Raw genomic sequence first — 17,143 nt, 5'->3', positions numbered from 1 at the left:
CTCAAGCTATTTGATATTAATTTTCCATGGCCTTTATTTTAGTATAAGGCCAGCAAAAATCACTGAGAACATAAAATAAAAAACCTTTTAAAACTGTACTTGCAATTGCTTATTGGCAACAATCTATGATAAAAAGGTTAAAAGTTACAGGGAAAGTCATGAATAAATTGTGATACACCTGCAGAGTCCTTGACTGCCCATCTGACCCTCTCCTATTAGGAAAAAAAATTCTGACTGTTTTTTCCTCATAGAACGTCATTTTGGTCGTCTTCTGCTTTTATGGACATCCCAAATAGCAGGAAAACGAGCAAGGCTGGGGAATGGAAAGCAATAAAAGATCCAAAATGAAAAAAATCGAGACTAACTCTATAGCTTGGGAACCAAGAGTGGGAGGAGACAGAGACAAAGAGCTGGTTACAGAACATGTTCTAACCTGTCACAGTGAGACAAGGCTCAGCTCGATTGCTCCACTCAGTATGAGTGGACATGTGTTCAAATATAGATGTTTTCTTACCCTCAGTCTGAAAATGTTGGTGTGTGACACTGAACAGTGAGTTAACATCAACGTTGTTGTGAAACTGAAGAAATCCAAGACAGATAATTTTCAATTATTGCCTTAGGCTTACAGTGAAGAGTTCCCAAAGATCAAGTCAGTGCTCAGAGGAACCCATTTTTCGCCAGTAGAAGACGTGAAAGCAAAACCAACAGAGATCCTTAACAGCCTTTCAGAAAATGATCTGCGGAATTGCTTTGAATGTTGGCAGCAGCATATGCAGCTGTATGTCAGCTCAGGTAGGGACTATTTTGAAGGTGATCATAGCTGGTTTTCTTAATTTAATAAATAAAAAGAGTTATGGGCAGAGTCTCAGTTTTTGGGGGAATGGACCTTGTATACAGAAATATTTTCAAGTTAATATATATGTTATTGCCATCCGTTCGGGTCAGAGGTTTCTCTGGTTGTAGGTAAAAAGCTACAGAAGGAATTGGAGATAAAATTTTTTACTATAGCAGTGTTTTTTTAAGCCATCAACCAAACAGATACAAAATGCACGCACGTACACATCAGGAAAATGTAGCTGAAATTGATATACAAAGGGACATAGAGGAGCAATATTCCTGGCAGACCAACCTCCTGCAGGGGATAAAACTGAAGAAAGAGCATGGTATTTAAATGAGCAGGCAGGCAGGTGGCAAAGGAGACAAGATGGGCAGGCAGAGAAGGGGCAGCAGACACAGGATGGTAGCGCCATGCAGCACAGCTCTTCCCTTCTTGTCAGCAACCTTGCCAGCCTTGGAGAAAAACGTCCTGTCTGTGTGCAGCACGCTGAATGAAAAACCTCCTTTGTCTCCTCTACAGCACAGTCGTGCCTATTTTTCTGCCACGAAGGACGCTACACAGTGTTAAATTATACATAAATAGCAAGTGGGACTTTCTGTCGGAAATGAAAAGCTAATCATCCAGTAACACGATTTAATGGATACTTACAATCAAAACAAAGAATTTACCACCAGCATTTGAGCAATTCAAACTGTGCTTTCTGTAAGAGTTCATCTCTACTCACAAAGAATAATAGAGCCTTAACAAAATATTCTCCTTCCTGGGGCAAGGAGAATGTAATATTTATCTGCACTGGTTTCCAGTGGGACGTCGTATGCCACAATCAATCATCTCATAAAAAATTATGAAGTAAAGCAGCGGCAATTTAGATAATAACATGCCAAACTAAGTTACTAGAAGAAACTAAAAGGTAATCAAATTAGAAAGTTCCCAGTTTCATCAGCCCAGAGTGTTAACAAAACTCGTGTCTTAAATTCTGCCAACTTCATTGGAATCTTTTCTTCCTTTTTCCTTTTTTTTTTAAGCTGTGGAGATGCCTAGAATAGAGTCTATAGTTAGGCATGAAACTACAGCAAACTTACAATGGACACAGATTCTTGATTTTCTTTCAAAACAGGCCATTAATTCTGATGTCTCTTGAGTCCTCTGTGTAGTAATTCTCTGACAACTTTTCAGACATTTCTAATAAAGAATTCATCTCTGAATGAAAACCTGGGGAATGGTAGTTCTGCCTTTTTGCTTTCATACTTTTCAGCACTAAATGCATCATTTCCATTTATTTAAGAACAAAATCTTAGGAAACACATGGGAAAAATCTTTCAGTGAAGAGACTGGAATGGCTGTAGACAACACATGAAGGTAACCCCACAATGGCAAGGACACTGGCCTTGGAATGTTACACCACTTATCCACTGCTTCTGTCCTTTCCCACCTATAGGCACACCAAGTTTCATTGACACAACTCTCCAGCTGGCAAGAAACACAAATTTCACTTGGCATATTGACGGTGCCACTCACTATAAAAGTTATTTTTCTCTTCATAGCCCTTCACCAAAGAGGAAATACATCCAATTACCACACCTCTCCTAGTACTGCATAAATTTTTTTTACTGAACCTTGCCAAATAAAACTTAAACACACATACACACAAAAACTGGTTTTGGTAAAATGCTTAGGTCTTTTTTTTTTTTTTAGAAAGGGAGACTTTGTCCAAGGATCAGAGATTCTTAGGGTCCCGCAAGACTGAGATTTCTTGTGGTTTAGAATTAAGCCCAAATATTACAATATAGGACTGATTTTAACTGTGGCTTTGTTTGATCCAGCTCATCTCCCTACAAGGAACACAGCAGTAGCTTTACTCCATCGAGACAAAAACCTTCACTAAGGTCTGGAAAGACACACAGCACCACAGCAGTCAGAATTGGGCTTCCAGAAAACATTCAGTCCACTCTATGATCACTGCCTGGTGAAAGAAAACTGAAGAATTTGTCTCCAATGCGCTGAGGGATGTGGAATGGGGCTTTAAATTGGGATGAAAGGCCTGTGCTACTAAATGGATATGTAGTGTAACTATATCCATGCTGCTGCGTAGCTAAATCCCACCAGAGGTTACTCTATTATGAAGTCAAAACATTTGAATACAAATGTGAATAACAAACAGTCCTAAACTATAAACCTTCGTTTTCATTTTACTCTCCTCATATAAATCAATGTATTGATGCTTATGTGGGGTACATATTTGAATTTTGATTAATGATGCTGTTAAGTAGATCCATACCTGAGAAACTGATCAAAGGCAGGAAATTAAACAAAAGCAATCTGTACATAGCGGAATTCAGTATGCTGTTTTCTTCTGGTATATCACTAATATTTAGGCAAAGTGCATCAAAACTCTTGGTGAGGTAAACAAAAAGTCATCTGCACTGCTTCTAATGAATGTCAGTAGAAGTGTAATGCAGCTTTGAGTAGTAGTTATAAATTGATGAAAGATGACAATTTATTCGGGGGGAACAAAAAAAACCAAACGAGTTGACTGGTCAAATCCTAAAGCACATTTGGCAGAACCTCTATAAGACAACTATGCTTTACCCTTTTCCAGTACTTGAAATGTATTACTGAGGCATTGAGGACCCCTTAAAGTATATACAACTACAAAGGACCTTTTGATTGATAAGCATTATAAAGGGAGGGCTAACATGTTGATCCTGGCAATTCAAAGTATTCAAGAAGGCAGTTATTTTGCAGTCGCTGAAGCAAAGCTTCAAAAGAAACACTTTAGGGCTTGTTATTCTCATATAATCAATGCAATCAGATAGCACATCACCCATCCTCCTTAAAGAAGCAAAATCTTTGCAGCAGAGAGCTCTTGTCAAAGGGAGCAGCTGGCTGCTCTTGCATGACCTGGGACTTTAATGTGGCTGACAAACAAAGCAAGGTTACAGTGGAAGCACTTTAACTGGATATAAGTAAGTATCCACTTACTGTTGGTTGCATAACATATGGCGGATGAGGCATCCATGAAGTACTCTGGACCTGCATATCAAATACTTTTAATTAGAACAGAAAAGTTTAAAACAGAACTCAAAGCTTTACTTCAAAATATTCTTTCTAGTACAACTACGGAGCTAATTTTGGAAAAAGACTTAATTTATGTAACTCAATGCAAAATTCATTTATGCTTCATAAAGTTATTGACAAAGGAAAAAGCTTTCAAATTTCATTTGATAATGTTTTCTACCAAAGTCAGAAGTCTGAGTGATTGTACCACTTCTATGATTCAAACCGTTTTATCTCATAACGCAGTCTTCAATATTGCATGTTGTCCTATTTTTTTCATTTGCATTGTTTGCTTTCATCCATCAATATAATCATGAACATGTCATCCAACCAACAGTGCAGGACAAATGAAAGGTTGAAAGTTTATTTTCAAAAATATCTGTATGCACTTTTAAAGGTATAACATTTCCAGAAATCTCACAATGAATTATTCCATTTTCAATAAGAAATGCAGATCTAATTCAGTGGTTTTGAAGCTTATTCTAATTGAAAGCTTCCATGGCAAAGCTGGCTTAAGATGTCCCTGCCTCCCAGGATCAGCTCTTACCTTGGACATCATTGTGGGATCCATTCCAACCAGAACTCTATATGCCTCAGCAAACTCTTTCTTTGTTGTTCTGCCTCATGACTGACATGTAACACATTCCATGGATACACCAATTTTACTAACAATTAGATACATTACAGAGCACATGCACATTTATGGTGGCACCTCTGAGCTGCACCCTCCTCTTGTGCCAAGTGTAAATGGCCCACATGTTAACATAACCCAGATTCAACCCCAAGAATTGTGTATCCTAGTTTCCTTTTTCATCAGTCTGGGCAGCACAACACAAAGGAAGTAGACAAAAAATACAGCTGTGCTGTAGCCATCACTGGGCACATCACGAGCTATCCCACTGCGCAGAGAGATGGGTACGTGGCATGCTCAGACTGAGCATCAGCAGGGATGATGACAAGAAAGATGGAAGGTCCCAGTTCTCCAGATATCCTTTGGTTATGTTCATGAAGCAAGTGGTGAGAATTACTTGCATAACTGTGTACTTCAGTGCTTGCTGAGGTTTATCAAAGCAATTTTTTTTGGTGAAAAGAAAGTTCAGTGAAACATGTTTAGAACCAAAACCAGTGCACATACATGCAAATAAATGTCTACTATAAATTTTTTTTTGTGAATCCCCACTAGTTAAAATCTACTAGAGCTGCCACAGCTTACTGCTGTTCCTTGCTCCCACTCTTGCACCACTGCAGTTTCTCCTCTGTGCCAGGGCAAATGCCTTTGGTTTTACCCTGCACACTATCTATAGAGAATGATATGGGTTAAAAAGAAAAAAAAGTATGGCTTTGGTGCATATGCATCAAGCCATGCAAATGCATCAAACCATGAACTAATACAATCGTTTAAGTCAGGATGGAAGAAGGGAGCAACTGTGAACTGTGGAACAGTGATGGGAATAAGTGGCTGGGGGGCCTGAATTAAGTAGTCTGAATGAGAGGGAGGAACTATGACTCTTAAACCAGTTTTGCTACTGAGAAAAGTGCATGTGAGCTGCACTCATAGGTCTGTGGCACTGACATTTCTTTGCTGTTGCCATTTACTGAAATTTATTGAATTGATCCCACAAAAACAACTGTTGTTTGGCAATTGTTACATAGCCATTTAAAATTAAATAACATGAGAATAAAAGAAAATTACAAGAATCATTTCTCTTTGAAGATCAAGTTCAAAACACAGTAAGAACAACTTCCCAGAATTACCTGTTAGCAGCAGCACACCATCTCAAAAAAAACCCACAACTCAACCCAACAACCCAGCCCTACCATTAAGAACAACCCACCATGCAGCTTTACAAGTTTGGGTAGCTCATCTCAGCTAGGACTCGGGATTGGAAGAGCACTGACGCTATACGACAGAAATAACTGATATGGGAAAATGTATAGCCCATGACCAGTCTCAGAGTGAAGTGATATGTTCCCAGAGAACGACTAATAATAAAACTATACAACCTGGTTTTGACTTCCATCTCAGAAAGCCAGAGCATGGCAATAATTTCTCAGTGGAGATCTGTGAGGGATATGCTGAAAAGAGAAAATCTGAACAACAAAACATGTGGGAGACTGAAGAAGGATATGAGGACAGTTATCCTCAAGTAACTGGCTTTGTCAGGGATTATTGGATAAAAATGAGTGCTTTTAAAGGATGCTGTCACTGGAACAAATACAGCTGAGGTTAAAAGTTCAAAATAAGATGCAGTCAACATAAATTATAAAAACTGAATTTAGAAAATCTTTTGGCTAATGAAGGGGAGCCAAAATGACAAAACATTTTAATAAGAATGATAAGCTTCTGCTGTTGTCAACTGGAAACGAAGCAAAACTGCCGTTTACTAGGGAAGCTGATTGAAATAAAAAATTATGGTGGCTTTCATTGCTAATGTAAAGAATGCAGGAAACACTTAAAACCTATACCAAATGACACCTGAATACTACTAGAAAGACTTTTGTTTAAAGTGTGACCCAAGAGCACAAGCACTCGCACAATTTTCTATGGTATGCACTCTGCCTTCATCCACATCCAAAACATAATTAACTGCGAAAAAGTAGAGAAGCTCAAATCTGACGTACCTGATATGTAGAGACAGGGGAAGCAGCAATGAATGGTGTGATTGATGTCTGTGGAATCATGCGGTTTGTTGGAATACTGTACGGTGAGGAATAAAATCTGCAAACAAAGAACAAAAGCGAGATTTTTTGAACCTTTCGACTGCTAGGCTCTGACTAACTAATTCACTGCCTCCCAGGCAAAGACAAAAAAGACTCTATACAGGTAATTATGTCCATCTATTTTGAAAACCACAATAAAGAAGATGTGAATCCTCCACTGAACAGATTTTGGAAATGGAAAGGAGGCGGAATATTTACACAAAGAATATTTTTTTTTCACTTCAACTAGTACAAATATAGAGCTTTACAATACAAGAAGTAATTATCTGAAATGCAAAGACAACTGCTTCTCCAGAATGCTAGCTATTGAAAGGAAATCTCTTACGCAATATTGAAGACAATATTACTGATTTTATTTTTACATGATGTACTTGTTTTCTTTTCAGATCTTAATGCTTCAGTGCTGAGAATAACACATTCCATATGCAAGCCTGAATTATTTTATTCAGGAATGCCTACAAAAACTCTGGCTGAAATTTTCATAGTCATGTAGGCAGAGAGCAAAAAAACCCACCCTCTTGTGAAATGTATCAGCAATTATGAGTCTAAATGCCCCAGGCAGCACTGAAAATCTTAGATTTAGTTGTTTTTATTTCCAGTGTTGCATGCTATGAAAAAAAAGTTGCACTCTTTCTTGCTTGATGGTAATAAAAGTTATATTCCTTCTTCTTCCCTGTGGGTTAATGATTATTGATAAAATTATCACTTGAAAAATATCACTACTGGTGGATTGTGTAAGTACTTAATACGTGTATGTTTGTAAAGATTTTTGCATTTGCCTTCATTTCAGTTTTAACTGTAAGCCAGAAAATTCTACTTGCTTAAAAAAGCAATGTTTGTAGTCTCACAGCTGTCCAAATGCTGATACTTTGGACTCTGAGAAACACTCCTGCGCAGTGTTATCTCGTCTGATTTAAACCCCATGAAGATCCTTCTCATAAAGCATGCACTAATCTTACAAGTAACAGAAGATTTTGCATGTATGCTCTCTCTTGTAACAGTGAAGTGGATTACACTCCCTCTCTTTTTATGCTTTTTCTTTCTCCCCACACTGAGGCAATCAACAGTAGCTTTCCATGAGACTCATGCAACAAAAAAAAAATCATTACTGGTCTTTAAACAAGTGTTCTATTTCCTGAATGTCCTGGCATCCCAGATTTAGTACTAATCAGTCTAGTTCAGACTGGATGCAGGCTCAAATAACCACTGACTTCATACAACCAATAGCCTTGGAAAAAACGTCTGCCGTCTTTGAAGGTTGTGTGGAAACATTTGAATTAGGAGGGGAGAGAAACAGAGAAGCAATCATTTGTTCTCTCGATTCCAAATAAGATTTTAAAATGCCAAAGCAGCAGGTGGCGTCTGAGTGATTTTTTGTTTAATAGAAATATATTGCTATTTTAGGAACATTTATCTGCCCCTACAACGCTTACACAGAGGCTATTTTAAAACAGTGCCTTTGCCCAATTTTATATGTATCCTATTATGAGAACTTAGAGGCATTTGTATCCCACTGCTTGTATCAAACATTAAGTCTATAGATCATTGAGGGGAAAAGGATTTTTATAGCACTGTCTGGGTTCATCTATGGCATTAGCATGATGCATGTGCCTGTTACAGGGGTCTTCTCCTAGATCAGGGTTAACCAGAAGTTACTTCAGCTATGCTGTTGCTAAGTGGATGAACTAAGTAATGCTGTGTGAGGCAAAGAAGAATAGTCAATGGTAGATTGATAGAAAAGGTAAAATGCATAACAGAAATACATATAAACCTATAGAAGTGAAGAATAGTATAAAACCAAAACTCTTTGTAGAAAACAACATATTCATTCTGTTCTCGTTCTGTCTGTCCATCAGCCCAGTGCTGATGCTACACTCAAACTGCTTATGAATTAGTAAGACAAAGACAAGTGCAGGGGACAAACAACTTCCCATTTGGAAGTAATGTTGAGTCTTTGGAACAACCTCTCCAATAAATCCCAGTAAGTACTACCAAACTTACAGAAAGTGTGTTAAGCCAAGAACTTGACAGACAGCTAACTATTTCAGTTTCAGCTTAGAGATGCAGTTATCTGAATAGTACATAAGCTTGTAGAATATACACTCTAGTAATGTGAAAAATACAAGCCTTCCAACACCCCTGCCAATACAATTTATCTGTCACACTTTGGAATGCTCTCAAATAACCAGCAAATAAAACATTCTATCAGGACACTCAGCTATACTGCAAAAATGCATGCACCAGAGCATCAAAGAAGAGAAAGGAAGGAAATCTGATGCAGCAAATGACATGAGAAAATCCAGTTCATATATTTCAATTTTAATAATAATAAAGGAAATTTAACAATCTGAGTCACTGTGACAGGCAGTAGATCAAATATTTTGCAATCAGGAATCCCTTCTGCCCAGAGAAAAAGGCTTGTCTTCCTGCAACAGCATTGCTTGTGCCCAAAAGATCTAAAGAAAGGATGTAGATATCTGCCATCCATGAAGTACAGTGGGATGGTGAAGATGGGTGTGTCATGCTGGGGAGAGACTCAAGGCGAGCCCCAACCAGGTGTGGGATGCTCAACCTGCCACCAACTATGAGGAATTATTTTCACCTGTGCACGTGCATCTCCAGGTTCTGGAAAATAAGTTGTAAAGTTCACAAATACAATATGTGCAACTAGACTGTCTATGTTCTATCCAATTGGAAAGGAAGTGTATCTCAAAAAATCTGAAAAGAAAGACTGTTTTTTATGACTTTTTTCTAGCCACAGTTTGCAAATTTAAGACATTTCAATACGATTAGTAAAAGAACAAAAAATTGTGGGTGCTTAAACAAGTATCACAGCCAAGTAATTTGATGCTCACACCTTGCTGGTAAATATTTATGTTAGATCATTCATAAAATGCATATCACTCTCTCTATAGATCATAGTGGCTCCAAAGCAGTCATTTTGTGTTACTCTAAGTAATAGGGAACCTTTACCATAAAAAAAAAAATAAAAAGGAAAAGGATTTTCTTTAAAAAAACAAAGCTCTTACACATGCTTAAGTGGAGTCTTGCACTGCCCTGGCAGCGCCCACTCACAAAGAGGCTTCAACATGCTGTCACTCATGGGACATGAAGGTACCTCCCCAAATTCCCTTTACATATAAACAGGCTAATATCCTAATATGGAAATGGCATTAGTGGCATGCTGGGGACCTAAAAAATACAGGAGGAGTAAAAATGCAAGAGTTGCCTGTTCTGGTGTAAACCCTACAGCATCCCAACAAGATGCACAGCTGCTGTTCTTCCCAAATGTGACCTTAGGCTTTCCTTATTTTTTTTTTTAGGCTCAGAGAGAGATGAGATGAGGTGGAAGATGCGTGGTGTATGTAAGTCCAAGGGAATACAAGATTATCAATCATCAGAATATGTATATTGGAAAGAGGAGTGGAAAGAGGTATGAATGATACTAGCGTTGATTCATTTTAGATATATTGTTCAATTATGCCCCAGGTCTCCTGGCCTTAAAATGTACAGTATCTTATACTGTACATTAAGAGCTGTAGGCTTTGTGGTGGTTGGACTGTGAGCTCTAAGTAGAGCTCTCCAAAAGGCTCAGCTGTGGTTTCAGCAAATGCAGTCTGCACACTTATATTGGCCCGTGCAAGCCAGTGTCCCTAATAATAATAAAATAATAATTCCAAAGCTAGAAGAAAAAGTAGAAAGGCAGGTGGCAGGAATGAGGCAAAATGGACATTGCACTTCTATTACAAACAGACCTTTTCAGTCTCCATGGATTCTATAAGCATATAGAAAACTCATCATTAGAAGGCTAAAAGATATTCCTGGTTGTTCATGAAGAGGGGTTTATAAAGGGCTCGAAAAAAATGTTTTTAAGAGATGTTAAAAGGAGCGCATTCCCAGTACATCAGCAGACATACACAGGCAATTCTTTAGGAACAGTTTCTGTTGCTTAACAGACAAAGCACATATTCCCCTCCTACACCAACCCTCCCACTGCATTTTGGGACTTCATTATCTGTAGCGTCTGGTCGCTATTTTCCTGCCAAAAACCAGAAAAAAAAAATCCATATGGTTCCTATCTTATGGGGGAATGTACAAGCTTCCATACAGAATCTACACAAGAGCAAGACCTTATTTGCACTGCAATAAACACCATTTGCTCATGCCTCATGCCTGCAGGCAGTACTGAAAAAGTTAGATTCATAAATAGTATCCTGGGGCTCACATAATGTAAGAGTATTACCAAGCGTTATCAAGGCAGCAATTTTCAGTTGCTATAAGCCACAGAGTCAGATGTTTGAGATGAAAAAGACCTATCTGAATACTGAGCCCATTGGCCAGCAAATGTGCAGTAAAGTCCCACAGATATCAGATATTAAACTGATAGAGTACATCACAATCTTAGTCAAATAGCCAGGAGGACTCAAGCCTCAGGGACATTTTAAATGAGCATCCTTACAGCATGAGTACAAGAGCTCTACTTTGTTCTTTGTATGAGTGCATTAAACCACTAAAATAATATTAATACCACAAATTGAAAAATCAATTGCATATTACAACAGACACACTACTCCCCACAAAAAAAAATGAGTACCTTTGTAAATGCAGTTCAGAAAAGGCTGATTATAAAACAAAAAGGACAGAGAGATTGGCAAGGAAAAAGACTTATCTACTAAAGTGTGTGGTTACCACGTCTTCAGAAACTCATACTGCAATGCTATAGTACAATATGGGGCAGATTCTCCACTCCGTTATACAGTTTTACACTGATGTAACTTCACTAGATGCTTAAACAGAGTTACATGGGCATAAAACCAATATAATGAAATGGAGAATAAAGCTTTACAAGCTAATAGACTCAAAAGAAAATTATCTATTCCTTTGTGGGGAAAAATCTTAGCTATTTTTAGTGAAAGCCTCTCTCTTGCTCTCTTCTGTTTTATTCCTGCTATAGATTTTCAAGGCAAGTATGCAGTTACACAGTAATAAAAGTGATAGTACTACAACATGAGCAATGAGAACCCACCTTTTCATCTGGATGACATGCAAAAGTCCAGATTTTTCCCTGAGCTTTGTTTATGCTCCAACCCAAAACCGAATATAATCCACACTCTTAAGGAATTGAAAATGTTAGATACCACCCTGCGACGTGGGCAGAGACGTTCCTCTTTAGTAGACTTCCATCTTCCATATAATCCTGCACGGGCTTAGCAACTTACATGCGTCAAAATACATTTGTCAACCCTATAAAGGACTCTAATATATTAGACGTTAGCATGCACAGTCAAGACTTCTTTCATTTGTAATTCATACCTCACCTAAATCTTCACCTCAGCTTGGGTATCTTAACATTTCCCACCTCCAGTCTCAGTTCACTAAGCTCCTCACTGGTGGGCACTGAAAGGATTGAGCAACTTGTGCTTATCACACAGCACATCAACAAGTGCTGGACCGTATGCAGGATCAACACTCGCTAAACTTGACTGCATCAAACAGGTCTGCTACAAGGAAGCAGTTTTTGTTTTACAGACCTTCAGTTAACACTGCTCCATGTAAAGCTTAACAGCTTGGTCCACTTTACTGCTTTAGTATTACCCAGCATTTTACTCACCGGGTGGGCATGGGGACACCATCAACACAAGAGGACTGCAAAATGCAGCCTTTTGCTCTATTCCAGATTACCCTCATTGTGAGGAAGAACAATGTGTTTGCCTAAGCCTCTTCAATGACAATTAAGTTAACCTCTTTTGCTTTGCTGTGTTTAAGAGCCTTCAACTCTCTTTCATTATGGTCACGCACCTGCTATGTAACCTGTGTGTTTTGTCTGTAAGCAACAAATTACATCCACATATTTTACAAGCAAAGCATCATAAAACCCATGAGCTAGATTTTCATTGTACTTACAAGAAAAGAAGCTTATGAAAACCAGTAAAAAATTATAACTACAGGATATGTAGAGACTACTAAGTGAATGCCTAGGGAGCTAAAAAGAAACTCTGTAACCAAAGGGCCCCAGTGATCCTCAGGTGAAAGCATTTTAAAGATGCAGCCGAAGGATGGAACAACAGTTGCATGACTTTTGGTGAGCAAATCAATGTTTCTGCATAGTAACAGCTTCTCCTCATGATGCTGCATGCAATCAAGATCTCACTACAAGAGCTTTTTGAATGAGATCATTTTGTCCTGATGAAACTGAAAATATTTTGATGCTCTGGGAAGACGAGATATGTCAAAGCAGTAATTAATTGTCACTCTTAGAGAGATATCCAGTGCTGTAGTTTATTTCATGCTTTACAAATAAAAGAACATTATAAACAACTGCATGGTTGAAATTCTCCATTGAGTACTATTCCTTTTCTCAATGATCACTGACAGTGTTCAAACAATTGAGTGATCAAACCACCTCAGCAGCCTGGACACCCGAGCAGCATGGGTACTGTCTGCTGCAAATAATGTCTGATTCTGAGATAGATTTCATAATTCCAGAAAAAAAATCTTGATGTAAAATTATATTAATCTCAAAAGATCATTCAAACTACAGTTTCCAAAACATTCATGCAACTGACATGAAGGAATTCCTTTGAAATAAAAGCCAGTTGTCTGGATAAAACACTAGCAGATTATGAAATAGTGATGGTTTTATTTATAGCATAGAATGTGTTACCAACTGAGAAGTATGACGACAGAAGAGAAGGACTCATTTGGGAGGTCAGAAAAGGGAAACAGATCCAGAGTATTCTGAAATCACAATTATGCAAATCCCTTATTTTTTCTGAGTTGCTCTGGTTTGGCCTCTTCCTCCACAACATGGGGATATCATGAGTCCTACAATGCTACTGCTTGTAAAGGGCAATTAAGTAAAATATACAACTATTCTTATTGATTTTTTACCAGAACTGATAGCTTTTATTTTTCCTAAATGCTTCAAATGGCTGTACCTTAACAAATATTTTACAAAAAACCTCATACATTCTCCCCTTTAGCTGAAGAATGCAGATGGGAGTATGCATGGAATTTGATAATCATATCAAATATCTCTCTGATCAAAGAGTGACTGTAGGATTGTTCAGGTCTGGACCTCCTCTTTATCTTCAAATTGTTGCTAATCTGTCTGAAAGGATAGGTAGATTTCAAGGCACTGTTTTTCTAGCTCATGAAATAATTGGAGATGTAATCATGCAGTTAAATAACATGATGATTTAACTTCTCTGCTAAATTTGAATTTGAATAATTTGAATAAATTCTTCATGTCGGCAAATGATAGATGAGAATTGAAGGAGAGGGTTGCTCAGAATTTTACCCCTAAATCCCATCTGCTTACATACTAATTTCAGGCCTTCTCCCTGTTCAGTATTTCTGTTCAGACAATGCTATGGAAGCCAGCCAGCCTATAGACAGAACCCCAGATGAAGTAACAGCTCTATTATCCAAAATACACTGGACTCTTCAATGATTACTTCAACAAAAGCAAAGACAGTAAAGGGGAATTTTACTGTTTTCCATTTCATGACAGAGAGAGATTAAAAAAAAATCCACTAGCATTTGCCAAATAGAAATGGAAACTATTAGGAAAAACAATTTCCCATTCAAATGGGTATTACAAACAAGAGGGCATAAAAACAAAAGGGAAACTAAAAGAAGAACTTGACAATATAGCATTACATGCTTCAGTCAAAATATGACTGAGTGAATTTGCTTCTGAACAAGTTTCACCACAGAGAGAGAAAACAGAAGATGGCATTTGAAATCATTTTTTACAAGGCATAAGAAAACATGCATTTCTTACCCATTCTGTATAGCAGCTGTTGGATCATAAGTCAAAGCCATGCCAGCCTGCACATAGTTAGGGAAGAAAAACAGATTTTTACTCTTACTGCAGGAAAAAGTTAAAAAAAAAGAAAAAAATGTTAAACATATTCTAAGAAAACATGAATAAAAACTGAATGCAACTTAATAATCTAAATTCTCCAGGGAAGCTCAGATGGGCCAAAGCAGCACAGACAGACTGGCTACCTCCCCTCCTCCCTGAAAGATCCCTGAGAAATAGATCTGATCAGTGTGTCGGTTGCTATAACTCCATAACATTCAGACCAAGCGGTGGTTTTGTTGCACCAGCAGCAGTTAATAACTACACTGAGATCAATGCATTTATATTTGATTGCTCACTATAACAAGACAGGGCCAAATCCCACTGTCACCTGTGAGACAGGTAGTTGGTAAATATTCTAAAGCCAGCTTCACAAGAGCTTCTCAGGAAGGAGGCTCATCTTTCCTACAACAGCCACACCCTGCGTGACCCCACTCTACTACTGCTCCCCTGCACTGTCACTCATACTTACAGTCAATTCATTACCATGAGACAAGAAACAAAAAGTGGGCTGTGAAGCAGAAAAGACCAATCAGAAAAAAAAAAAAGAAATAGCACTTGAGCTTTTAAGCAGGGCTTTTAAAATACTTCAGAGGTCTGGACAGCAAAAGAATTTGTTAATGGACTACACAGAGCCCTTCAACTGCCATTCACCGCTATGATCTGTACAAAATGATTTAGCAGTGTCAGAATAGCATCCAGTTAAAAACCACCACTGCTGCCACCATTAGCAGACATCAGGTCCACGGGTACCACAGGAAAGGCAGGGAGACAGCAGGGCTGGAAACTGAATTTCCTGCTCCACCTTATGCTCCAAGACAGCAGTTGGGGCCGTGCAGGAAAGACCAGCTTTTCCCCCAGCATTTACTTTAAGACGTGAGACTGACAATCTGTCCTCCCACATAAAGCATTTGCTTTGACTTTTTGTCTTCCTCACTTATTTTTTCCCCTCCTTTTGTGAAATACTTTCCAACACAAGACACTACCAGGAGACATCTCCCTTTGTGCAAGGCTAGAAGGAGAGAGAACACCATTATTCAAGGTGCTCCTCTCCCTTTGAGAGCAGCTGAAAAACAGCCACAGCACCATCCCACCCCAAGGCACTGTATTTCTCTCTGCTTGTCATACAGACCATATGCTCGCTGCTGAGACAGGAGACAGAAGCATTTACTTCAAGGGCAGGTGCTTTACTAACTGTGCAGTCCACACTCGTGGCGGGAGCTTTTAAGAGCCCTGAGCCCATCTACCAAAGTACTTCTGAATAATGGCATCTGCCTCCTCCCAGATGGCTGCTCAGACAGGTCAGGAAAGCATTTGGACTTGGTCGGCTCCCATGCAGGCAGGTGAGTGGCCAGGGTAAATGCTCTAGTGGCAAGTAGAGAGAGATCAGGCAGCATTCCTGGAAGAGCCAGGCTAGCCAGGCAGTTGCACACTAGTCTAAGGGGAGGTGGTCCGAGTTTTCCATAATTTCTGCTCTGCAAGAGTAGGCTTCACACTACGTTCTGTAGCAAAAGAAAATAAATAATGTTCAAGTCATTATTAAATCTGTGTCTTTTTCTCATTATTCTTTTAAGCAGATGCTAGGGCAAATGTTTTGCTTATTGAAAATATTGTTTTAACAAAATATGTACTATTCCCAAGCACAGGATAATTCAAGAAACTGAGGGCATAAATACATGCCTATTTTTTAAAAAAACAATAATTTCATACAAAGGCAAATAAAACCAGCTATTTCTGAAAGTTTAAAATGTCAAAGAACCCAATTTAGTGTGACCCCAACAGCTTCTAATTTCGATGTAAAAAATTAAATTATCTTAGAAAATCATAAGGGTTGATCTACTAAACAGTTTTTTATATTCTTATGTCTTATTGTTTGGTAAGGCTGCGTTAATTACTAATGGAAAAGTATACAGTTCATCCCAAAAGAGAGCTAATAAAATTTTAACATAAAAATACTTTTTGTCTGCAATTCATTCTAGGAAAAAAATCCTCTCTTATTTTCCTTTCTACTTTCAACACTTATAAAATCTGTTATTGCTCTCTTTTTATATTCCTGCGCTGGTAAAGACAACTTAAATAGTATGCACAAGCCCTAGAGGGACAGAACAATTAGTTCTAATAATTTTAAAAAAAACTTAAAAATAACTTAAGACATTTTCTATATAATCAAGGTGTTGACATCTTAGCATCTCATAATGCATCCACTCCAGACTGAGGAAAAGAATGCTTGTAATTCCTTGGGATAAGAGAGACCCAAGCTTTCCAAATAAGGGAGTTTCCAGTTACAATAGTCCTTAGGGTTGCCTGGATCAGAGCTCACCATATCCCACAGCTCGCATTAGTGTGACCTGGGGAAAAAGTGGCAACAAGGTGGGAAGGCTAGGAGTAAACGGCAAAATGAATAATTGCTTGTAGCTTAGTTTCTTTGACACAAATAAGAATGAGGGTGCAGCAAGAATAAATTGGAGCAGCTCTTTCACTGGAGCCCTAACAATGCTGTGTCCAGTGAGACCTGCAAATACATATTTACGCTGCTTTCAGTTACTTGTCTCATGAGTATTTGAGCACGTGATTGTGCACAGACCTTCAGCTTGCCCTCCAGCCCCACCGCACCCCAGACCTGCAGGTGGGGACATGCAGACAAACTGCACGTACTTCGT

General features: G+C 38.4%; 1 protein-coding gene across 5 annotated transcripts in view; it reads right to left on the bottom strand.

Annotated features, from left to right (window-relative positions):
- RBMS3 (RNA binding motif single stranded interacting protein 3) overlaps positions 1–17,143 on the bottom strand; it is a 614,750-nt gene that overhangs the window by 63,510 nt on the left and 534,097 nt on the right. For all 5 annotated transcript variants that reach the window (XM_069860070.1, XM_069860068.1, XM_069860072.1 and 2 more), the window contains 3 exons: positions 14,403–14,449; positions 6,518–6,614; positions 3,821–3,871 (listed from right to left, as the gene is read on the bottom strand). In XM_069860070.1, coding sequence (XP_069716171.1) covers positions 3,821–3,871; positions 6,518–6,614; positions 14,403–14,449 — 195 coding nt within the window. The remainder of the gene's footprint in view (positions 1–3,820; positions 3,872–6,517; positions 6,615–14,402; positions 14,450–17,143) is intronic.

Source organism: Phaenicophaeus curvirostris, chromosome 6, assembly GCF_032191515.1.
Source record: "Phaenicophaeus curvirostris isolate KB17595 chromosome 6, BPBGC_Pcur_1.0, whole genome shotgun sequence".
Classification (NCBI taxonomy): Eukaryota; Metazoa; Chordata; class Aves; order Cuculiformes; family Cuculidae; genus Phaenicophaeus; species Phaenicophaeus curvirostris.
The sequence above is the reverse complement of the archived record's forward strand: the minus strand, read 5'-3'. Positions and strand labels throughout refer to the sequence as shown.